Source organism: Scyliorhinus torazame, chromosome 15 (assembly GCF_047496885.1).
Source record: "Scyliorhinus torazame isolate Kashiwa2021f chromosome 15, sScyTor2.1, whole genome shotgun sequence".
NCBI lineage: Eukaryota > Metazoa > Chordata > Chondrichthyes > Carcharhiniformes > Scyliorhinidae > Scyliorhinus > Scyliorhinus torazame.
This window is the reverse complement of record NC_092721.1, coordinates 178,576,350-178,601,571: the sequence shown is the minus strand read 5'-3', so window position 1 is coordinate 178,601,571 and position 25,222 is coordinate 178,576,350. Positions and strand designations below refer to the sequence as shown.

Genomic DNA, 25,222 nt, shown 5'->3' with positions numbered 1-25,222 from the left:
AAATCTGATAATTGCAACTATATCTGTGGATGATTGCAAATGGTCATAACAGCACACAGGAAGGCTGAATTACTTGGCCCATCAAGTCCTTGCTGGCTCTCTGTGGAGAAAACCAACCTATTCTTTTTCCTCCTGCTCTATCCCTGTAGCTCTGCAAATTAATTTCCCTCCAGTGCCCACCTTCATCACCTTTACTTCCATCAGCCTCGAGTACGGCGAGTTCCAGGTCATTCCCACCTGCCTTGTGTAAAAGAGCTGTTCTTCCTCACACTTCCTCTGCTTCTTTCCAAAACCGGAAATCTGCTCTTCCAGAAAATCCCCTTGCTCTTTCGTATCTAAATCTTCCACATCTTCTACACCGTTTACCAAAATTCCTCTCGACCTCCTTTACTCGAGTAACAGGCCAGTGAGTCTAATAACTCGAATAACAGGCCAGTAAGGAAACAAATTCTCTCCCTCAAGAATTTTTCTAATAATTAAGGATAAGTCAGTATGGCTTTATCAAAGGGCGATCTTGTCTTACAAATGTTATTTAACAGGGTAGTGCAGTTGATGTAGTCTACATGGACTTCATTAACTTTTTTGACAAGGCCTCACATGGCCAAGAAGGTAAAATCCCATAGGATCCAGGGCAGTTTGACAAATTGGATCCAAAATTGGCTTAGTGGTAGGAGGCAGAGGATGATGGTCGAAGGTTGTTTTTGTGACTGGAAGCCTGTGTCCAGTGGTTTTTCTGCAGAGATCAGTGCTGGGCCCCTTGCGGTTTGTAGTGTACATTAATGATCTGGACGTGAATGATAGGAGGTATGATCAGTAAGTTTGCAGATGACACACAAATTGGTGGTGTGGTGAATAATGAGGAGGGAATGTGGTTGGTCAGATGGACAGAATAAATGGAATTTAACCCTGAAAAGTTAGGCAATGCATTTTGGGAGGACTGGCAAGGGAATATACAATGAATAGTAGAATCCTAGGAAGTACAGAGGATCAGTGAGACCTTGGTTTGCATGACCATAGATCCCTGATGACAGATCAGGTAGTTAAGAAGGCATATGGATATATTTATAGCTGAGGCATAACATATATAAGAGCAGGGAGTATATGATGGAGCTGTATAAATGCTGGTTAGACCACGGTACTGTGTGCAGTTTTGGTCACCGCACTATAGGAAGGAAGTGAATGCACTAGAGAAGATGCAGAGAAGATTCACCTGTATGTTGCCTGGGCTGGAGATTTCGGCTATCAAAAGAGACTGGCTAGACTGTGGTTGTTTTCCTTGGAACAGAGAAAGCTGAGGGGGGGACCTGATTGAGTTATATAAAATTGAGGGGCATCGATAGGGTCAATAGGAAGGAACTTTTTCCCTGAGCAGAGGGGTCAGCAACTAGGGGGCACAGATTTAAGGTAAAAGACAGGAGGTTTAGACGGGACGTGAAGAAAAACGTTTTCACCCAGAAGGTGGTTGGAATCTGGGACTCACTGTCTGAAAGGCTGGTAGAGGTGGGAACCCTCCAACATGTAGTATTTAGACAAGCACTTGTAATGCCACAACACAAGATTATGGACCAAGTGCTGGGAAATGCGATTAGAGTAGATAGATGTGGGCTTAAACACGATGGGCCGAAGGGCCTCTTTCCATGCTGTAAAAACTGACATTATGACTCTAAAGCATCGCCAACCTAACCTTGTAGCTAACATTCCTCATGCCTGAAATATTGTTAGTTATCTGTGCCCTCTCATCCTTTCCTAAGGTGTGGTGACCAGCTCTGTACAAAATACTGTTGTTGGGGTCTACCCAGAGCTTTCTAGTGGTTCAGCATAACTTCCCAGCTCTTGTACTTCATTAATTACAGATCCCTTATGCTTTGCTAACTACTTTCTTAATATGACCTGCCACCTTCAAAGATCTCTGTACATATACCTACCAGGTCCCTCTATCCCTGCACACTTTTAAATCTCTATCACTTCTCCCTATACCGTCTGCCAAAATAGATCACCTTCCATGGCTCTGTTAAATTCCCTCCGTCACTTGTCTGCCTATCTAGCACCCATCTATGTTCTGGTTCAGTCAACTGATGTCACCCTCACTGTTTGCCACACCTCCCAAGTCAGCAAATGTTGAAATTTGCATTGTATTTCTGTATTCCAATATCCAGTCACTAAGCTAGAAATTGATCTAACCTGGAAACTATACTGGAAGTTATGCTCTAGATGTTTCCTTGCCCCTGAGACTTGTATTATATCCTCTACATGCATTTGGAAAGCAAAATCTGTACTCTTGTGCTGATTTTTCCTTCTTCATATAATAATAATCGCTTATTGTCACAAGTAGGCTTCAATGAAGTTACTGTGAAAAGCCCCTTGTCGCCACATTCCGCCGCCTGTTCGGGGAGGCCGGTACGGGAATTGAACCCGTGCTGCTGGTATTGTTCTGCATTACAAGCCAGCTATTTAGCCCACTGTGCTAAACCAGCCCGAGGAAGATTTTTTTCAGCCGGAATCTGATTAATTTATTTTGGAATTCGTGTGATGGTGAGGATTTTATTAGGGTGAAGGTTCATTAGCAAATTTCTATATTTAGTGGTCACTTGCATTTGCTGTAAGCTAACAATCTTTTTTTATTTTTATTTATACAGATTTTAACCATCCAAGTGAAAGCACTTATTGCTGTAGGTTCCTTGGTTTGCTCACCCAAACTCGTTGTTCTTCCAGGCTCATTTCCAGTAAGATGATGCTCATTTCTGCTATTTTACTGTTCTTGGTGGGGTGATGTGTGCTTGTTAAATGCTTCCTTGAACCTCATTTGTAAGCTTATGAATGTTTTATTTTACAGGGGAAAGTAGTTCATCATAGTTTAAATATAATGAGTTCCTTCTCACAGAAGGTGAAACTACAAAATATACGTCCTCTAACAGAAGATGTGCGATTCTACTACAAAAGAATGAAAAATAACAAGGATGATTTAGAATCGAAAAAGAAATCCAAGGTTTGTCATATTTTGCATTTGTGTAGTGTGCATGATAATCTCGTTATTGTTTCCACACCCGTTTCCACATTTCAACTATACTACTCTTTTAGACATACTCAACTGCCTGCATTATTTTAAAAAAAATTTTGTTGCAATGCTAAGTCAAACATTGTTTGCTTTGGTGTAACTTGAGTATTGCCTTGCTTTATTAATTATATTTTATCTTTTTTGCAGATAGCAAATATTTATTTTGATGCTGGCTTACAATGTGGGGATTATTGTTATGTGGGATTGCCTTTTTTATCTAAATGTAAGTAATTAAAATTCATCTTTTGTAATTTCACCAAGAAAATATAAATGTGGAAAATATTGATAATTTTTGCATTGAATTTTTTTTTTTTTTTTGTCTCTACAAAACCTCTCTCCCCTCTCAATTTACCCCCGGCCTTCCCAGCGGAATTAAGATTGCAACATAGCCTCGCAATGCAAGATGATGCATGGGATGCAGACTGGGATTTGTATAAGAATTTGTACAAAAAATGGACAGAACTTAAAGAAAACTCAGGGCACAAGTAAGTTCCTTACATTTTAGTGTTGAAAACATGTCATTGTTTAAATGAAGACCACTGCTCTAAAAGGACAAAGAATAACACAGCACAGGAACAGGCCCTTCAGCCCTCCAAACCTGTACCAGTCATGATACCACCCGTGGCCAAAACCCTCAGCACTTCCTAGTGGCGTACCCTCTATACCCATCCCATCACATGTTGGTGATGGTGTGTTGGAGCACTGTCGTTTGACCCAAATCCTCTGGAAGTTCAAATTCAGCCTGGTTAATTAAGTGAATTTCCATTCCCGGGGTTTCTGATTTAAAATTAATTTGAATGCCATCATCCTGTTTCCTCGGAGGGGGGGTTGTGGTGTATCAGCTCAGTCTGAAAGTATCTATTAAATAGCCATTGTCCTTTTTCTCTGGGCAGAAAGACGAAAGTGGTAATGTCATTGGACCAGCAATCCAGAGGCTCTGGAGTCATGGGTTCAAATGGTGAAATGAAAGCTAGTCTCCGTAATGGCGACCATTACAACCATCATTGATTTGCCAATGTCCTTTTAGGGAAGGAATTCAGCCATCCTTGCTTATTCTGGCCTATATGTGACTCCAGATCCACGGGTTAACTCTTAAGTGCCCTCTGAAAAGGCCTGGCAAGCCGCTCACTTCAAGGGAAATTGAGGATGGGCAACGAATGCTCTCCTTTCCAGCAACACTCCCAACACTTGAAAGAATAAGTTTTTAAAAAGACACCCAATGAAGGGAAGCAATAGAGAAGACTGCAGCCTAGAAGTTGGAACCCAAGATGCATTTCAAAATAAAATTGCAGAAAATTCTATGCTGCTGCATGTTTGCATTCTATAAGCTGGTTAGTTCCTGACTGGCAGAGGTCATGTGTGAGGAAGGGAGAGGCTAGCTAGTAGACTGGGTAAGCCAGCAAATGGTGGCATTGTGCTCAAAGCAGTTTGATTCCAAAACACAGTGAAACTATATTGAGCCTGTAGTTGATCTGCATGCACAGGACACTACCTACTAGTACATCAAGTTGCAGGAGTATTTTTTTTAAAGCATTCTAATCTGGCATCCCTTGATGTGTGGCTGGTTGAAACAAGATAGAATTTGGGTGTGGTAAGTAATGGTGACTTCATCACCATTCATCTTGGTAGCATGACTGGTGCCAGTTTATCTTTTATCCTCTGTCACTTTACTTACCTCTGGTTCGCAGCCCTACCAATTAAATAGTTTGGTCGAGTCAGCAGGCATGGCATATTTGATCACCGCAGGCATACAGACACAAATAAATGTTGCTTATAACATGCGGTCAACCACATTAACCATATGTGAAAATGATTGGAATGGAGCCACTTCATTTAAATTTAGTTTGCACTCCTGGTGAAGTGGCAGAAGTCGCAGTATTGCAGTATACAACGTTTAACCTTGTATTGCAATCATTTAAAATTAATTATATTGTACTCCTAGTGTTTTGTAAAACGACGGTGTGTATCTTTAATGATTGCATGCATTTTTTGACTAGTTTTTGCCTCCTTTTTTAAGGATGGATGTTGTCTTTGAAGTAGATACAGACCTACAGAAAAGTGTTCAAGCTGTAATCACGTCAGAACTTGTGTGGCCATCATTGATCAACACAACACGAGATTTAATTTTCCCACTTACAAACACAAATAGCACATCAGTAAGTATTTATTGCAAGTGTATCTTATAAAATATTTGGATTTAAATTTATGAAACCTGTTGTGCCATGCAGTGATTTTAGCTCAATTGGTAAATATTGCTGTTTCATTTTCTGCAGGATAAAGAACTAATTTTAGAAAATCCAGCCGACATACCAGTGTATGCCCAACTTCTTCCATTAGCATTGTATCCCAATCCTTCATTTGTTGCAGATGTGTTAATGGAAAGGTATGTATTTGCGTTTCAATTTCATTATTTCTCCACTATTTAACATAACCATCATCTCTCTCGACCCCATCTCGAGCATGAGATGGAAACCTGGTTAATTCTGTCCCATTTCCTCCACTCAAGTACAGAAATATAAGTTGTTAAAATGCTAACTAGTTGTTGGTGCCACCAAGACTGGGTGGGATGCATATAATATAAAATAGAGTACATTTCTACCCCTAAACGACCCTCATATGGACTGATCTGATCTCTTCACACACCTTCTCTACTGAATAGTAATACACTCCTGAATGCTTCACCCGATGCCTGTGTCTATGTATTTACATTGTGTATTTATGTTTGCCCTATGTTTTTTTTCCTTCATGTGTGGAATGATCTGCCTGGACTGTACGCAGAACAGTACTTTTGACTGTACCTCAGTACACATGACAATAAACAAATCCAATCCAAAGGGTGCAGGAATAGAGAAGAGAGACCTGAGGGTTTAAGTGCATTCATCAAAGATAAGAGGCACGTTGAGAAAGTGTTTTTTCAAGAATACTAGGGATTAGAGACTTAATAAATAGAAGCCTAGAGTATAAAAGCAAGGATTGATGAACCTTTTACAAAGCCTAATTCATTGGTCTCAACTGAAGCATTGTATCTGATTCTGGTCACCGCAGAATGATTCCAGGAATTAGAAACTTCAGTTGGGTGGTTAGATTGGGAAAATTGGGTGTCTTGGAGAAGAGGTTAGAAGAGAATTTGGTATACGTATTAAAAATCATGAGGGGTCTAGACAGATTAGCTAGAGAGAGAAACTCTTTCTCATGACAGAACAACTGAGAAGCAGAGGACAATGACTTGTGAATCACAAAGAAATCTTCAACAATACCATGAAAAATATTTTGCATAGCAAGTGGTTAGGGTCTGGAATGCACTGCTCGAGACTGATGGAAGCGGGTTCCATTCTGGCTTGCGGAAGAGAATTGGATAAGCTTCTGAAGAGGGAAGGGTTACTAGAGGAAAGGGAGTGAGAGTGGAGGAAAGGGAGTGAGAGTGGATGAGTTCTTGCAGAGAAGTTAATGGAAAGGTATGTATTTGCGTTTCAATTTCATTATTTCTCCACTATTTAACATAACCATCTCTCTCTCGACCCCATCTCGAGCATCAGAAGGAAACCTGGTTAATTTTGTCCCATTTCCTCCACTCCAGTACAGAAATATAAGTTGTTAAAAGGCTAACTAGTTGTTGGTGTCGCCAATATACAATAGTTCGCATGACTGCCTCTGTATTATAACCATTCTATGAATCCATGTCGATTATGTAGAATATTTTCTGTAAAATAAGCATTAGCCACCTTTTTGCCTGAAGAATTATTGAATATATTTATGGCTTTAGAGCAGTAGGAAATAACATTGCATGGACGTGTTAAGGTGCAAATGCAATAATTCTGTATAACGTCTTGATCTTCATTATGTATAGTACCTAAAAATGTTTTTGTCAGTACCATCCATGGTGCCCTATAATTTGACAACAACATGATGTGATGATGTGAAAAAGGAAACACTGCTCCTGTTGAGGACAATTCTTATTTCATACCTTTAAAAATTAATAATTGCCAGCTGTCCCTGTCCAATTCAACCAGAATCGGACTTGTGTTAATGCATAGTAAACCAGTAATGTTATCACTAATTAATTTTAAACTGTTTCTAAATTAGATTTTAAAGATCTATTGATATGAATTTCAAATTGTGATAATGATTAATACATTGAAAAATATGGAGTGCTAACACAGGCATCTAACTTATGGTAGACACCTTGAGATACATGGTCTGAAACATGCTGGTTAGTGATGTGTAAGATTTAGGCATAGTTTCTGCAGTAACTGTAACTTTTATTCTTTAATTTCAGGCTTCACTTAGGCAAGCATGCAAATCTGGATACACAAACCTTTGAATTTAAGATCGTCAGTAACCATGTAAGTGAAATAAGTTGCTCTCCAAGAATAACACATGCCTCCATCTGAGGGTTAAATTTAAGGCTCATCCCATGTTTGTGTGGGTTTTGCCCCACAACCCAAAGATATGCAGGGTTGTGGATTGGCCACGCTAAATTGCCCCTTAATTGGAAAAAATGAATTAGGTACTCTAAATTTTTTTTTTTTTTTTTTTAAATAAAGAATTTTGAGGCTCAAGATACTCCCATCAAAATTGGGATGCCTTCCTAAATTATTAAATTCAGTAGCTGATATAAAGGCCTGGAATTGAAATTTAATGGGAGAGAAGCAGCTTTGCTAATCTATATGATTGCTATTAAGGCCTCAAATGCAATTTTAATGGACCCCTCAAGATAATTTTCATAATAAGATATATTTAAACGGCAGACTTTGTTGTTGATGTTTCTTAGAATAGTTGTGGTTCTTGATAAAGACTATAAAAATGGATATTGTTGATTTCAATGAGCATTTGTTCTATGTTCTATGATGCATAAGGAACAAAAATGTAGTATGTGGCAGCTATGTTTGCTATGATGGACATAGTAGAGAGAAAATGTTAACATAGAAATTATTTTGTTAAACTTTGGTTCCCCCATTAACTGAATTTGCTAAGTGGGTAACTCAGCCATATAAGTTGGGAAGATCCCATGTTTGATCTCTAGTTTATACTGGATCGGGAGAAAAATGGCAAGAAGAAAAGGAAGCTGTGATGCACTCTACGTGCAGGATTATTTCCCTGCATAACAACGGCAACCAAATTCTTGAGACCTTTCATAGATAGGCTGCTTAAACCACAGAAGGGTTGCAAAGTAGACTTTACTACAGTACCACCAATGACTGGATAATTCAATTATGACCAGCTTGGAAAAACTAGTCGTGTATTCAATCCATAGGTCAAAAGTGGGATTTAATAGAAGTGTGCATAATGAAAGATTATTTTTACTGCTTGGTCAATTGGTACTGGGGGGATTTTAATCTACAGGTCGATTGGTTTAACCAGGTCGGTCAAGGCAGCCTTGAGGAGGAGTTTATATAGAATGTATCCGCAATGGTTTCCTAGAACAGTATGTAATGGAACCTACGAGGGACCAAGCAGTCCTAGATCTGGTCCTGTGTAATGAGACAGGATTGATTAATGGTCTCATAGTTAGGGATCCTCTCGGAAGGAGCGATCATAATATGGTGGAATTTAAATACAGATGGAGGGTGAGAAGGTAAAATCAAACACTAGTGTTTTGTGCTTAAACAAAGGAGATTACAATGGGATGATAGAAGAGCTAGCTAAGGTAGACTGGGACTAAAGACTTTATGGTGAAACAGTTGAGGAACAGTGGAGAACCTTCCAAGCGATTTTTCAGTGCTCAGCAAAGGTTTATACCAACAAAAAGGAAGGACGGTAGAAAGAGGGAAAATCGACCGTGGATATCTAAGGAAATAAGGGAGAGTATCAAATTGAAGGAAAAAGCATACAAAGTGGCAAAGATTAGTGGGAGACTAGAGGACTGGGAAATCTTTAGGGGGCAACAGAAAGCTACTAAAAAAGCTATAAAGAAGAGTAAGATAGATTATGAGAGTAAACTTGCTCAGAATATAAAAGCAGGCAGTAAAAGTTTCTACAAATACATAAAACAAAAAAGAGTGGCTAAGGTAAATATTGGTCCTTTAGAGGATGAGAACGGAGATTTAATAATGGGAGATGAGGAAATGGCTGAGGAACTGAACAGGTTTTTTGGGTCGGTCTTCACAGTGGAAGATGCAAATAAAATGCCAGTGACTGATGGAAATGAGGCTATGATGGCTGAGGACCTTGAGATGATTGTTATCACTAAGGAAGTTGTAATGGGCAAGCTAATGGGGCTCAAGGTAGACAAGTCTCTTGGCCCTGATGGAATGCATCCCAGTGTGCTAAAAGAAATGGCTAGGGAAATTGCAAATGCACTAGTGATAATTTACCAAAATTCACTAGACTCTGGGGTAGGCGGATTGGAAATTAGCAAACGTGACACCACTGTTTAAAAAGGGGGGTTGGCAGAAAGCGGGTAATTATAGGCCAGTTAGCTTAACTCCGGTAGTAGGGAAGATGCTGGAATCTATCATCAAGGAAGAAATATGAGGCATCTGGATGGAAATTGTCCTGCTGGGTAGACGCAGCATGGGTTCATAAAGGGCAGGTCGTGCCTAACTAATTTAGTGGAATTTTTTGAGGGCATTACCTGTGCGGTAGATAATGGGGAGCCAATGGATGTGGTATATCTGGATTTCCAGAAAGCTTTTGACAAGGTGCCACACAAAAGATTGCTGCATAAGATAAAGATGCATGGCATTAAGGGTAAAGTAGTAGCATGGATAGTGGATTGGTTAATTAATAGAAAGCAAAAAGTGGGGATTAATGGGTGTTTCTCTGGTTGGCAATCAGTAGCTAGTAGTGCCCCTCAGGGATGAGTGTTGGGCCCACAATTGTTCACAATTTACGTAGATGATTTGGAGTTGGGGACCAAGTGCAATGTGTCCAAGTTTGCAGGCGACACTAAGATGAGTAGTAAAGCAAAAAGTGCAGAGGATGCCGGAAGTCTGCAGAGGGATTTGGATAGGTTAGGTGAATGGGCTAGGCTCTGGCAGATGGAATACAATGTTGACAAATGTGAGGTTATCCATTTTGGTAGGAATAATAGCAAAAGGGATTAATATTAAAATGATAAAATATTAAAACATGCCGCTGTGCAGAGACCTGAGTGTGCTAGTGCATGAGTCGCAGAAAGTTGGTTTACAGTTGCAACAGGTGATTAAGAAGGCAAATGGAATTTTGTCCTTCATTGCTAGAGGGATGGAGTTTAAGACTGGGGCGGTTATGCTGCAATTGTATAAGGTGTTAGTGAGGCCACACCTGGAATATTGTATTCAGTTTTGGTCTCATTACCTGAGAAAGGACGTACTGGCACTGGAGGGTGTGCAGGGGAGATTCACTAGGTTAATCCCAGAGCTGAAGGGGTTGGATTACGAGGACGGGTTGAGTAGACTGGGACTGTACCCGTTGGAATTTAGAAGGATGCGGGGGGGGGGGGGATCTTATAGAAACGTATAAAATTATGAAGGGAATAGATAGGATAGATGCGGACAGGTTGTTTCCACTGGCGGGTGAAAGCAGAACTAGGGGGCATAGCCTCAAAATAAGTGGAAGTAGATTTAGAACTGCGCTTAGGAGGAAGTTCTTCACCCAAAGGGTTGTGAATCTATGGAATTCCTTGCCCAGTGAAGAAGTTGAGGCTCCTTCTTTAAATGTTTTTAAGATAAAGATAGATAGTTTTTTGAAGAATAAAGGGATTAAGGGTTATGGTGTTCAGGCTGGAAAATGGAGCTGAGTCCAAAAAAGATCAGCCATGATCTCATTGAATGGCGGAGCAGGCTCGAGGGGCTAGATGGCCTACTCCTGCTCCTAGTTCTTGTGTTCTTCTACATTTAGAATTGGTACTGAACCGGGACGATGAGATGTTTCATATAGGAAATCACTTGTAACTACTTTAAGTCTAGCCAGGCATTTAAGAAGGGAACGCACAAGCACTTCGGAAAGTTATGGAGAAAGAGCAAGGTTTAGATTTGATAACTTTGTGATGCTGGTTGGTGTGTAGCAATTTCTGATTCTTTGAATAAATAAGGTACCTTTCCGTGTCTATACTGCAAGCCTACTATTAATCAGCTTTCCGATTTGTATTCTAATGTACTATTTATTGTATGTAGTGATATTCAGTAAATTGCAGTGGTTCAGTCAAAATTATGCACCTCCTGACTGTTGTCACAGTTCTGTGGTTAGCTGGCTAAGACACAGTTATAAGCTCCTGTGAGAGAAACACCTTGATGCTTCATTCTGTGCTGATGCATGTCAATGATGCTGTCCCTGTTGACTAATGTGGGATCAAGTTGTATTCTGTCTTTTCAGGACCTAACTAATATTTCTAAAGAACTGTGCTTAGTGCTGCCCATGAAATTGGACCGACTAAGAACAGCATGGAGCACCTAATTCAGGCTAGGCTGTATGTTGTTTTGTTTTTATCTAGCTTTATTTGAATATCTTGTTTCGATGACCAACTCGTCAAAACCATTCTTTAAATCGAGATTTTAAGTTGGTGATATGTAATGATTTTCGAAGTAGAGGTGTAAGTGGAAATATTAATTCTGCGAACTGTTGCTTAGGCATGTAAAACTGTACATGAATGCAGCATCTACTGAGACATGGTGGGGAGTGGTGGATGTAGGGAGGGGAAATTATTTTTTTTGTATACAAGAGTGCAAATTAAACTTTTGTTTTCCTTCTCCCTCTCACTTGTCCTTTTTGTTTCTAGACATCATCCGTTAAAAGTTCTTCAGGATTTGTAGAAGGATCTGTACGGCAATCTGTGCTAAATGTAATTCTGAAGTCTGGTGAAAGAAGAGCTGTGACAGTGAAGTTTACACCAGTTCACAACAGAACTGTGATGTCCTTAATTATTATAAGGTGTGTTCTTGTTGCTGTATTGACTTTTGATTCCCTAAGCCTCCAGTTTTTCTCATTTGTGGAGGGTTTTGGAATGCACTTCTAATTTGGCATTTTGCAAAATAAAACAACTGCTTAAAATGTGTTGCTTGTAAATTCAATGCATGTAACCTTTGATCATGCTGGTGAACTGTTCAGGGTTGTTGACTATTGAATTGGGAAAGGTGCTTATTTTACTGAATTATTTCAGGAGTTTAATCTGAGATTGTTTTACCAACTAATTCTTTACTCTGCAGAAACAATCTGACAGTAGTGGATGCAGTTGTGGTACAAGGACAAGGAACAACTGAGAGCCTCAAGGTTGCAGGGAAGCATCCTGGTCCCGGAAGTTCTTTACGTTTCAAAATTAATGAAGCTTTGCTTAAAGACTGTTCAGATAGTAAGTCATTTGGCACTAATGAAACCATGAGGGCAGTGGTCAGTTAGCACAAGTTGGCAAGATGGCTAGTGTGTGGTTCAGATTAACGGCAACAGCACAGCATTCGATCCCTGTCGTGGCTGAGGTAGACTCCGGGTCTACCACCTTGTCCTGCCTGTAGGTTTTTATAAAAACAAACCGATCTGGCTCTTTCTGTGGTTTGGTGAATAATTGCTAAGGACCTGCCTTCAGACAGAGAACTCTGGAAGAAAAAGAGGTGGGTGTATCTGATATACTTGTTATTGTGAAATAGCAAAGGACTAGGAATGAAGTTGAAATGGGAGCCTTCTAGCCTTGCAAGAAGTTAATGAAACCAAGTCTCCCGTACATTATTTAAGAATTTGCCTTCATGGAACAGTTTTGATGTGGTCAGGAATTTCCAAAGCTTTGGAACCAATTAATTGCTTTTTGAGCATCTTAACAGTTTGTAAGCAATTGTGATAACCAATTTTCACACAGCAAGGACTGAATAGCAACCAGTGCAGTAAATGGCAGAGATGAATGCTAGCCAGCACAGTAGGAGAACCTGTTGCTCTGAATAGTCCAACTAAACAGGCCCTGGTTTAATGGCTCATCAGAAACTTGGCACCTCCAACCTTGCTCACAACCTAGTAATTCTGCTTGAATTCAAATCTAGTAAAAATTAAACCTTTTTTATATGTAATAAATTTGGAAAGAATCAGCTGAAATAGAGTACCAGTGTGGGATTGCAAATTTTAACAATAGGGATATAAATTATTTTCTTTGCTGTAAAATATCACAAGTAGCTCAACCATTTCAACCAACGAAGGAAGAATCTGAGCCTGCATTTAAAAGCAATATGCCACGAATGGCATTGCAACATCAAATGCATCGGCAAATTTCTGAGGGCTTACTGATTAAAACGGACTACAGCGGTTCAAGAAGCAGTCCAGCACCACCACCTTGAGGGCAATTAGGGATGAACAACAAATGCTGGCTTTACCAGTGACATGTGCAGCCTTGTGAAATAATACATTGTTCAGACTGGTACTATGCCATAGATCAGGAAGGTTCCAGGTACAGCCTTTGACCAATGATTAATTAGGTTGCCACCGAACCGCAAAACATTTTATAAACAGCCCTGTACCACTGGGCTTGGGGAAGGAATTCAGCTTCAGGTTCCAATTCTAGTCTAATTATTGCTTTAGGAAATGGTACATGTATGGCAGATTGCAATTGGCACAGCGCTACCCACAATTGTTTGCAGCATTAACCTAGGCTTGCATGAAGAGTGTATGAGATACTGGATGGAGTTCTAGAACCAATTGACTTGTACACCCGTAAGAAGTAGAAAAAGGGTGGCACAATGGTTAGCACTGCTGCCTTACAATGCCAGGGACCTGGGTTCAATTCCGGCCTTGGGCGACTGTGTGGAGTTTGCACGCTCTCCCAGTGTCTGCGTGGGTTTCCTCCGGGTGCTCCGGTTTCCTCCCACATTCCAAAGACGTGCAGGATAGGTGGATTGGCCATGCAGAAATTACCCCTTAGTGACCAAGGTTAGACGGGGTTACGGGGATAGGATGGGGGAGTGGGCCTAGGTAGTGTGCTCTTTCAGACATTCGGTGCAGACTCGATGAACCGAACGTCCGCCTTTTGCACTGCAGGGATTCTATGGATAAAAGGATGGGGGACTGGAGAAAGTAGGAAGTCTTTCATGTTCACGTATTTCATTGAAGGCTAATTAACTTTTTTTAAATTGCAGAAATGAAAATGAAAGAGCCGAACTTCACATTGAGGAGAATTTTTAAAGTAGAAAATACAGGACAACTTCCAGTTCTTGTCAAGTCTATGGAAATCAGTGGATACATCTGTGAAGGATACGGCTTCAAAGTTGTAAACTGTCAAGAGTTTGCACTAAAACCAAATGCCTCTAAAGACATTATTATATTGTGAGTCCTTCAGCTTCTTATTTTGGTCTGGCTGATTTGAAGGGCTGTTCAATCCATGCATTATTGGCGATGCTACATTACCATTAATTTTGAAATGTAACTTTAAAAGAAAAAACAGCCCAATAGTTCAGTCCATTGACCCAGACCAACTTTCATTACTATGTTTAGCAACTACTTAATGTTGCCTACTTACAACACAGTTGTTTTCACACGCATACTCTGGCCACCCTGTAATAAACTAGTCTGTATAATAACTTTTTTAAATACATGAATTGTTAGCAGAGCACTTTAAACAAAAAAAATGAAGAAAAAAAAAATGTGTGCTTGGATTATTGGTTCAAAATCAGACAGCATAAATTGGTTAGCTATAAATCCACAAACCTCCTGGGATTTAGTTTTTGTCATTGTAATGTTACATGACAGGGCGCCATTTAACTAAGCGAGCGCTTTTAGCCATGTGTTTCCCGATGCTCGCAGCGGTGAGAAACGCAATATTATAAATCGGCACTCACGTTAGAAAGGGTGCCTCAGCGGGAAACGCAGGGCCAAGCCGCATATAGCCCTGTTTTGTGTACTGAGGAGCTCCGCTCGCTGAAACCTGTAACGTTATAGCGAGAGATAGGGACACCCTTTTTTCCCGAAGCGAATCCTTCGCCTCTCTTTCTCTCTCTCTCTCTCTCTCTCGCTCTCTCTCTCTCGCTCTCTCTCTCTCGCTCTCTCTCTCTCTCGCTCTCTCTCTCTCGCGCTCTCTCTCTCTCGCGCTCTCTCTCTCTCGCGCTCTCTCTCTCTCGCGCTCTCTCTCTCTCGCGCTCTCTCTCGCGCTCTCTCTCTCTCGCGCTCTCTCTCTCGCGCTCTCTCTCTCGCGCTCTCTCTCTCGCGCGCTCTCTCTCGCTCTCTCTCTCTCTCTCTCTCTCTCTCTCTCTCTCTCTCTCTCTCTCTCTCTCTCTCTCTTTACGCTCTCCCCCAAACACCTGCATGGGGCACCCCTAGCCCGATTGCCACCACGCAGAAAATGCCAGCTTGGCACCTTGACAGTGTCAACGTGGCACCCTGGCAGTGCACCTGGGGGCCTCCGATCCCCTGGGATTCTCCCCCCCCCCCCCCCATGTTGCCATTCTGTCTGGTCCCCGTTTGTGGAGACCAGTACTGAAAGGCGCTCGCCCGAGGTCTCCGTGGCAAAGATGATAGATCCCACACCTCTGGTAACTCTGTAAATGTGATGAGTGAACTCTATTATGCAGATTTGCTTTTTAAAAAAAAGAAGTATCCCGTGCACAATGGCTGGAATTTGCATCGCATTAGATCTCGCAAGGCACTGCGAGCCAGGTCGACCCCAGGAATTGGGTCTCTGTCTTCTATTGTCACGCTGTGCCTTGGCGAGCTGACTTTCGGGCGAAGCGTGGGCGTACAATTGTGCCATTAGGATGTAGCTTGGTTTGTAGTACTAAAATATGCATTTGTAATGCTTTTAATCTGAGTGTTTTATGGTCATAATCTATTTATATGAATCCTGGCATTTTTATTTTCAGGTTTACACCAGATTTCACTGCCTCCAGAGTTATCCGTGAACTAAAACTTGTTACAGCAGGAGGCTCCCAATTTGTTTTTGTATTAAATGCATCACTTCCTTATCATATGTTGGCAACATGTGCAGAGGCCCTGCCTAGACCCAACTGGGAGCTGGGACTGTATGTGATCATCTCAGGAATAATGAGGTATCTATTAAAGACTGTGAAACATTCAAAACCTACTGCTGAATATATCACGTGGACCTTGAAAAGCCTGTTTGGCTGGTGAAATCCTTCGCCATATTTTATTCTCAGTAAATGAAAATGAAAATCTCTTATTGTCACAAGTAGGCTTCAAATGAAGTTACTGTGAAAAGCCCCTAGTCGCCACATTACGGCACCTGTTCGGGGAGGCTGGTACGGGAATTGAACCGTGCTGCTGGCCTGCCTTGACCTGCTTTTAAAGCCAGCAATTTTGCCCTGTACTAAACCATCCCCGTTTCCCGTTTGCTCAATAGAGGACACATCCCATTTACCCAAGGACAGAGCACTTGGGCACAGTTTGTCTGAGTGAAAGCTTTGGAGTGCTAGTTGTGTGCTGGGGAACAACCAAATGATACAAGAGGACTGCTTCCTATCAAAGACCATTGTTTCGGATAATTATTCGTAGTTCTACTTGGATTGAAGTGTGAAGAATACCAGTCCCTTTGTAACCAAACGACCTGGTCCTTTATTAATCCTCTGAAGCATTACCTGGTTCATGTATCAAATTACAACAGCAGGTTGACCTCATTTTTTCCTTCACCTGGTCTGTCATCTTGAAGACACCAATATTCCAACTAGACCCCATTTGTACTCTTCTTGAAAAGGAAACACTCACTAGTAATTTGAGGAGCAAACAAGCATGGGTTTAACCCCTCAGAAGTTACAGATGATAAAATTACTTTGTGTACAGCACAGAACAAGCCTCAGTTGCTCACTTAAGTGTCTGAAACTAAGAAAAAAAAAGCCATTCCAAGCATCTGCTAAATATCCTAACTATAGTTGAAGGGTGTACTTGGGCTGAAGCTCCTTCCCTTCTGGGTTTCTTTACCTGCTAAGTGCAAAGTATAAAAGAGGAGAGAAACTGATACAGTACAAACTATTATTTCATTTGTAATTCTTTTTCAGTGTTTTGTTCCTTTTGGTGATTGGAACAGCTTATTTAGAAGCTCAAGGAATATGGGAGCCCTTCAAAAGGCGTCTGTCTTTAGAGGGATCCAATCCTCCCTTCGACATGGGAAGGACATTCGATCTCAGGAGAATAGTTGGTATTTCATCAGATGGAAAGTAGGTATAATGATCTTTGCTTGGAAGTATTTTTCCTTGGACTTTTCAGAATATATTGCTTGTATTGATCTGATTGCAGCTACCTTTTACCACATGTTTTGCTTAGATTTTTGTTTGTTGTTCTGAGTTTGGGATATGCAGTTTAAGCAGTAAGGGTGTTATGCCATGCAGCACATTAAGCGGTCATTAGTTTACAGTGACTAATTCAAAAAGCCACTTGCCACCCTGACCGGGAAATATGTTGCTATTAGTTCACGTCGCTAGTACAAATTCCTCTAACTCCCTCCCCCACTGCACTGTGGCTTATCTACACCGCGTGGACTACAGCGGTTCAGGAAGGCAGCTCACCACTGCCTTCTCAAGGGCAGTTATGGATGGGTAATAAATGCTGGCCCAGCCAGTGATGTTCACATCCCGTAATGAATTTAAAAAAAAATCCTGTTCTGCAAATAGGGAAAGTCTAATGAGGAAAGTGTAATTATAAATTTTCATGGCATCAGACTGCCAAAGTTGTCTTCCTGGAATTTCTTTAGACCCCTTCATCCTACAAGAACCATGAGTATCCTAGAACGTAGAAATAATTGCAAGGTGTGAAAAGACCAAGGTCCATCTACCATCTTTGTAGTCGCATAATATAACAATAATCAAAGTTGTTGATTAATCATGGCAACATATCTATCAATTGGTCTACAACAGATCCAGGCATGAAATGAGGATACCCCCAGTGATGGAAAGCTTTGGGAATCATAGGTGCAAACTCACCTGTTCTTCGTGAGCATGCTGTACTTTATATCATGTCTCTCAAAGTATTCCTATATTGCATCCCAAAGTATTATCTGAAATAAGTATATCTAATTTGCCTTTGAAAGAATCAATTTGTCATTGGCAAATAGGGTTAAGGAAAATCCCAAGGCTTTTTACACGTACATAAAAAGCAAGAGGGTAGCCAGGGAAAGGGTTGGCCCACTGAAGGATAGGCAAGGGAATCTATGTGTGGAGCCAGAGGAAATGGGCGAGGTACTAAATGAATACTTTGCATCAGTATTCACCAAAGAGAAGGAATTGGTAGATGTTGAGTCTGGAGAAGGGGGTGTAGATAGCCTGGGTCACATTGTGATCCAAAAAGACGAGGTGTTGGGTGTCTTAAAAAATATTAAGGTAGATAAGTCCCCAGGGCCTGATGGGATCTACCCCAGAATACTGAAGGAGGCTGGAGAGGAAATTGCTGAGGCCTTGACAGAAATCTTTGGATCCTCGCTGTCTTCAGGGGATGTCCCGGAGGACTGGAGAATAGCCAATGTTGTTCCTCTGTTTAAGAAGGGTAGCAAGGATAATCCCGGGAACTACAGGCCGGTGAGCCTTACTTCAGTGGTAGGGAAATTACTGGAGAGAATTCTTCGAGACAGGATCTACTCCCATTTGGAAGCAAATGGACGTATCAGTGAGAGGCAGCATGGTTTTGTGAAGGGGAGGTCTTGTCTCACTAACTTGATAGAGTTTTTCGAGGAGGTCACTAAGATGATTGATGCAGGTAGGGCAGTAGATGTTGTCTATATGGACTTCAGTAAGGCCTTTGACAAGGTCCCTCATGGTAGACTAGTACAAAAGGTGAAGTCACACGGGATCAGGGGTGAACTGGCAAGGTGGATACAGAACTGGCTAGGCCATAGAAGGCAGAGAGTAGCAATGGAGGGATGCTTTTCTAATTGGAGGGCTGTGACCAGTGGTGTTCCACAGGGATCAGTGCTGGGACCTTTGCTCTTTGTAGTATATATAAATGATTTGGAGGAAAATATAACTGGTCTGATTAGTAAGTTTGCAGACGACACAAAGGTTGGTGGAATTGCGGATAGCGATGAGGACTGTCTGAGGATACAGCAGGATTTAGATTGTCTGGAGACTTGGGCGGAGAGATGGCAGATGGAGTTTAATCCGGACAAATGTGCGGTAATGCATTTTGGAAGGGCTAATGCAGGTAGGGAATATACAGTGAATGGTAGAACCCTCAAGAGTATTGAAAGTCAAAGAGATCTAGGAGTACAGGTCCACAGGTCATTGAAAGGGGCAACACAGGTGGAGAAGGTAGTCAAGAAGGCATACGGCATGCTTGCCTTCATTGGCCGGGGCATTGAGTATAAGAATTGGCAAGTCATGTTGCAGCTGTATAGAACCTTAGTTAGGCCACACTTGGAGTATAGTGTTCAGTTCTGGTCGCCACACTACCAGAAGGATGTGGAGGCTTTAGAGAGGGTGCAGAAGAGATTTACCAGAATGTTGCCTGGTATTGAGGGCATAAGCTATGAGGAGCGATTGAATAAACTCGGTTTGTTCTCACTGGAACGAAGGAGGTTGAGGGGTGACCTGATAGAGGTATACAAAATTATGAAGGGCATAGACAGAGTGGATAGTCAGAGGCTTTTCCCCAGGGTAGAGGGGTCAATTACTAGGGGGCATAGGTTTAAGGTGAGAGGGGCAAGGTTTAGAGTAGATGTACGAGGCAAGTTTTTTACGCAGAGGGTAGTGGGTGCCTGGAACTCACTACCGGAGGAGGTGGTAGAAGCAGGGACGATAGGGACATTCAAGGGGCATCTTGACAAATATATGAATAGGATGGGAATAGAGGGATACGGACCCAGGAAGTGTAGAAGATTGTAGTTTAGTCGGGCAGTATGGTCGGCACGGGCTTGGAGGGCCGAAGGGCCTGTTCCTGTGCTGTACATTTCTTTGTTCTTTGTAATACTATTTTATTTCCATGCCTATATTTACTCTCCCTTACTGGAGTAACGTTTACCCGGGTTGGCTTTTAATTTAACTTCTTTCAAGTATAGGCAGTGTTGTCTCATTCTACATGGGGACAAGTTAGAACAAAATTGGGAACCTGGATGCGCCTTTTGCAGTGCCCGGCCTCAGTCGTAGTACTTGATCCCTTTATATTTATACTTTATTACCTATTTTTTCCAACTTTTTTTTGTCAAACTTTTGATGCGTCTTGACATTCAAATTAGTAAGCACAACAAAGGATGAGCTATCTTCTGCAATGCTAGCAGCCTGCAAAACTCATCTATATTGCCCTTGATCACTGGGCTGCCAAATGTTATTGTTTATGTTGTGTTGCCCTATTATGTATTTTCTTTTATTCCCTTTTCTTCTCATGTACTTAATGATCTGTTGAGCTGCTCGCAGAAAAATACTTTTCACTGTACCTCGGTACACGTGACGATAAACAAATCCAATCCAATCAGTATTATTGGTTCTCAGTATTTAGCATGCAGGTTTGTTAACCACGTCATTTTAGTGATTTTTCTTTTGTTGTCTTCCTGTGATGCGTGCCAGAAACTCTAGGACACCCTAAAAGTCATACTTTTGTATCCATAGCACAAGCTTATTTTATGTGGTGTTACATCAATGAAATACAAGGTTACGATAACTTTAGGGGTGTGAGTGCATGTAATTGTCATGGTACTGGCTGCATGATTTTTACAATGCACTTCATTTTATACGGCCTAATTTTTTAAAAGACTTTTAAACATTTGCTTTTCTCTGCAGCAATAAAATGCAATGAGTAAGTACGATCTATTTTAATATCTCAAAGTTCTCGTGCATTTTTTTTTTGTTGTCTTCAGTTTAAATGCACTTGGATCAGATTCAAATCACAATTCTTCAAGAGGAGTATTTGGAGGAGGTGGTTCTTCAAGGCCCAGTGTAGCCAACCATAAGCAGTTCTCTGCTGCATCACAGTTGCACAGTAACAGAAACTCTTTAGACTTTGACAGTCCAAAACTAAAAAACAATTTTGCAAATAACTCAAATAGCACTGGTAGAACATCTACCCCAACAGTATCCATTGCATCTGCTACAAAAGTAAATACTATTGCTTCTGAGACAAATCCATACCAGAGCCAAGCAAACAGGCGATCAAAGACATCAAGACCGTTTCACCAAACACACCAGCAACAGACACAAATACAACCGGATCTACAGTCATTACCACAATTACCAGCAGTGCCTCAGCAACAGGAGCAGCATAATGAGAACACTGTGTCACATCTGTCACCTGTTATTTCATGTACGGACAATGCAAACACAAGGCACAGCTCAGAGGACTCTGATATCACCAGCCTCGGAGATACAGTGGACAGAGAATGTGAACTACCTGAATCTCCATCACCAGATGTCTTCACAGAACAGCCTCCATCTCCTGCATCAAAAAATAAAGGTAAACAGCATTTGTTTAGAGACGGCAGCTTACATTTGGGTAGTGCCTGTAACATAGACAAACCATCTTGGGGAACTTCACAAAAGCCTAAGAAAAACTGGTGTCAAGCCAAAGAAGGGATGAGTAGAATGGGCCTATGTTATCTGATGTTTAGAAGCATGATGTTCTCATTGAAACATATAAAATTCTTGAATGGACTTAACAGGGTAGATGCTGAGAAACTAGAGCGACTAAAATTTGGCATCATCTAACAATAAGAGGTCAGCCATTTAGGGCCAAAATGAGAAATTCCTTCTTTGGGAGGGTAATATATCTTTGGAATTCTTTACCACTAAATACTGAAATTGCTGAGAATTTTTGGCACTAAGGAAGGAAATCGAAGGACGGGGTGAAAAAGGAGAATTGAGGCGGAAGTTCAACCATCTCATTGAACAGCAGAGCCCCAAACTGGCTTGAATGGGCCCTCTCCTAGTCCTTGTGTTTTTAGCTGAAATGGTCAAAAGCTTACTGGAGAGATGGTAGCATGGTGATAATGTCACTGGATCAGTCATCCAGACGTCCAGACTAATGTTCTGGGGACAAGAGCTCAAATCCTACCACGGCAGCTGGTGAAATTTGGATTTGATTAATAAATCTGGAATTAAAGTTAGTCTCCGTAATGGTGACCATAAAACCCCAGTTGACATTTCAAGCCGAATTTGACTCTTCAGAACAGCATGATCATTAAATGTTATGAACGGGGCCAGATTTGCTCCAAATTCCCAAGGAATGGAAGTTCAAGAAGGGTGGGATTTGTAGGTGAAGACAGGAGTTGTGGTGGGATTTGGAGGTGAAGACTGGAGTTGTGGTGGGATTTGGAGGTGAAGACTGGAGTTGGGGTTTGGAGGTGAAGACTGGAGTTGGGGTTTGGAGGTGAAGACTGGAGTTGGGGTTTGGAGGTGAAGACTGGAGTTGGGGTTTGGAGGTGAAGACTGAGAGTTGGGGTGGGGTTTGGAGGTGAAGACTGAGAGTTGGGGTGGGGTTTGGAGGTGAAGACTGGAGTTGGGGGTGGGGTTTGGAGGTGAAGACTGGATTTGGGGTTTGGAAGTGAAGACTGGAGTTGGGGTGAGATTTGGAGGTGAAGACTGGAATTGGGGCTGGGATTTGGAGGTGAAGACTGGAGTTGGGGTGGAATTTGGAGGTGAAGTCTAGAGTTGGGGTGACCGTTTTAGTGGTGAAGCTCCCATGAAGGAATTTAAGCACTAAGATGAACAGGATAGGAGTGATATGTGGATGGTACTGCGATGTGGCATGAATAGCTTCAGAGTTTGCACTGCAGTTAAGGATGGGAGGCTGACTGGGAGAACATTTGAATATGGAATCTGGAGATGACCATGACGTGGATGAGGATTTGGGGAATCTAATACTCCAGTACAGTGGAAGTGAGGCATGGTATCTTAAAAACCAATTGTTATTTTTTTTTAAATTAAAGCGACGTAGCACACTTGTAGAATGGTGCGAACATAATATTTATTAGTTACAAAAGAAGCAGGTGTCTGCCACAAGACCAATTTTTAGTTTTGCAAAGTGAACTCAAACCCCTAAAATTGCTTTTCAGGAATGAAAGGACTGGTCAAGTACCTATCCAGAATAAGTAGATTAAAAAATAGTTAACAATGAGAAAATGGCAGATGTGTTGTGTTAAATTCTTCAGAAACGTCAGAATTGCATTGGAAATGGAACACTATTACCTGACTTGTGTTTTTTGGTTCCCTCTCCTCAGGCTGTGTTCTTAAATTGTCGCTATAATCCCACACATTTTTCTTTTACCAATTCAAAAGGCAGGCCTCTTTGGCTCTTTCTATTTTTGAGCTTGTCAAATTGAAACAGGATCACTGGGCGTCATTCTCCGATCCCCCGCCGGGTCGGAGAATGGCCGGTGGCCGCCGTGAATCCTGCCCCCGACCCGCCGAAGTCTCCGGTACCGGAGATTGGGCGGGGGCGGGAATCGGGCCGCGCCGGTTGGCGGGACCCCCCCCCCCCCCCCGCTCAATTCTCCGGCCCGGATGGGCCGAAGTCCCGCCCAGAAATTGCCTGTCCCGCCGGCGTAAATCAAAGCTGGTATTTACCGGCGGGACCAGGCGGCGTGGGCGGGCTCCGGGATCCTGGGGGGGGGGGCGCGGGGCGATCTGACCCCGGGGGGTGCCCCCACGGTGGCCTGGCCCGCGATTGGGGCCCACCGATCCGCGGGCGGGCCTGTGCCGTGGGGGCACTCTTTCCCTTCCGCCTCCGCCACGGCCTCCACCATGGCGGAGGCGGAAGAGACTCTCCCCACTGCGCATGCGCGGGAAACTGTCGGCGGCCGCTGACGCTCCCGCGCATGCGCCGCATTTCCGCGCCAGCTGGTGGGGCACCAAACGCCATTTCCGCCAGCTGGCGGGGCAACAAACGCCATTTCCGCCAGCTGGCGGGGCGGAAATCCCTCCGGCGCCGGCCTAGCCCTTCAATGTTGGGGCTCGGCCCCCAAAGATGCGGAGCATTCCGCACCTTTGGGTCGGCGCAATGCCCGTCTGATTGGCGCCGTTTTTGGCGCCAGTCGGCGGACATCGCGCCGTTGGGGGAGAATTTTGCCCCTAATCTTGGAACAATCGCTGCCAATTCAGCTACTGTCAGATGGCTAAAATACACACTACAATATAAATGCCTCGTGTATGGCAGTGTAGTGGTTATGGCATTGAATTCAAAACCTAGAGGTCATGAGTTCAAACAGCACCATTGTAAATTTTAAATTGAATTCTGTAAACCTGGTAATTTGTGAACTAGCCTGTCGGTTGCTGTGAGTGGTATTCTTCCATATCTGTGGTAACTTTTTAAATATAATTAGTTTTTTTTTTGTTTCTACTGGTGACATGTCTGTGCATTACCTTGATATTGGTGCACAACAAAATTTAATCTGCATATGGATGGAAAAAATAAGACTGAACAGTGTATCCCACTCTTCAAAAAAAAAAACCTCCCTTAACTCATCTGTTCTGCCCAAACTAGATTTCCTGTCTCAAAGTCCTCAAATGTTTTATCACCATACAGCTCCGTGCCCACCACCCAGTCTGACTGAGACACTGACATCCTTTGGGATTGCAATGGGGGTGCAGTCACTGTTGTCAGCCCTTTCATTGAATTCTCCCTCGAGTTTGACAAAATTAACCACTTCCTCCTCTGATCCCACTTCCAGGTCACTGCCTTCATTAGCTCTCTCTGTCTCTGTCTCACGCTCTCATCCTGGCCCTGGGTCACTGTTCGTGTGGAGTTCGCACATTCTTCCCGTGGGTCTCAGAGACCCCACAACCCAAAGATGTGCGGGTTAGGTTGATTGGCCATGCTAAATTGCCTTATTTGGGGGAAAAAAGAAGAATTGGGTACTCTAAATTTAAGAAAAGAAAAGGGAAATGCTGTTCAGCTCTCTGTAGGTGTGTCATAAGCGGTATTTTAGCTTAGTTGTAATTTCTGTCAGTTGTTACAGTCAGCGAGAGTTGCAGAGGCAGGGGGCGGGGATGGTGAAGTTGGGTGACGTGAATGGATTTGAGAGAGAATTGTACTTTTTAACAAGGTGTGAACAGCTGTTGGACCATCCAAAGTAATCTGTGTGCTTACTGCAGCTTAAATGGAGCCTTCATAATTTTTTATTTATTCTTTCGTGGGTGTAGCTGGCAAGGCCAACACTTTGTTGCCTTGAACTGAATGGCTTGCCAGGCAATTTAAGAGGACAATAAAGAGTCAACCACATTACTCTGGGTCTGAAGTCGCATGTAGGCCAGGTCAGGTAAGGATGGCAGATTTCCTTCCCTATAGGGCATATGTAAAGGTTTTCACAAAACTGATTGGCTTTCAATTCCAGATTCTATTAATTGTTTTTAATGT

The 25,222-nt window shown here is 42.2% G+C and overlaps 1 protein-coding gene across 1 annotated transcript in view; it reads left to right on the top strand.

Annotated features, from left to right (window-relative positions):
- Window positions 1-25,222, top strand: part of tmem131 (transmembrane protein 131) — a 253,551-nt gene that overhangs the window by 185,125 nt on the left and 43,204 nt on the right. The window contains exons 19-31 of the mRNA XM_072477208.1: window positions 2,637-2,723; window positions 2,834-2,986; window positions 3,203-3,278; window positions 3,423-3,540; window positions 5,073-5,211; window positions 5,329-5,438; window positions 7,332-7,398; window positions 11,754-11,905; window positions 12,181-12,323; window positions 14,086-14,272; window positions 15,802-15,987; window positions 16,951-17,109; window positions 20,733-21,325. Coding sequence (XP_072333309.1) covers window positions 2,637-2,723; window positions 2,834-2,986; window positions 3,203-3,278; window positions 3,423-3,540; window positions 5,073-5,211; window positions 5,329-5,438; window positions 7,332-7,398; window positions 11,754-11,905; window positions 12,181-12,323; window positions 14,086-14,272; window positions 15,802-15,987; window positions 16,951-17,109; window positions 20,733-21,325 — 2,170 coding nt within the window. The remainder of the gene's footprint in view (window positions 1-2,636; window positions 2,724-2,833; window positions 2,987-3,202; window positions 3,279-3,422; window positions 3,541-5,072; window positions 5,212-5,328; window positions 5,439-7,331; window positions 7,399-11,753; window positions 11,906-12,180; window positions 12,324-14,085; window positions 14,273-15,801; window positions 15,988-16,950; window positions 17,110-20,732; window positions 21,326-25,222) is intronic.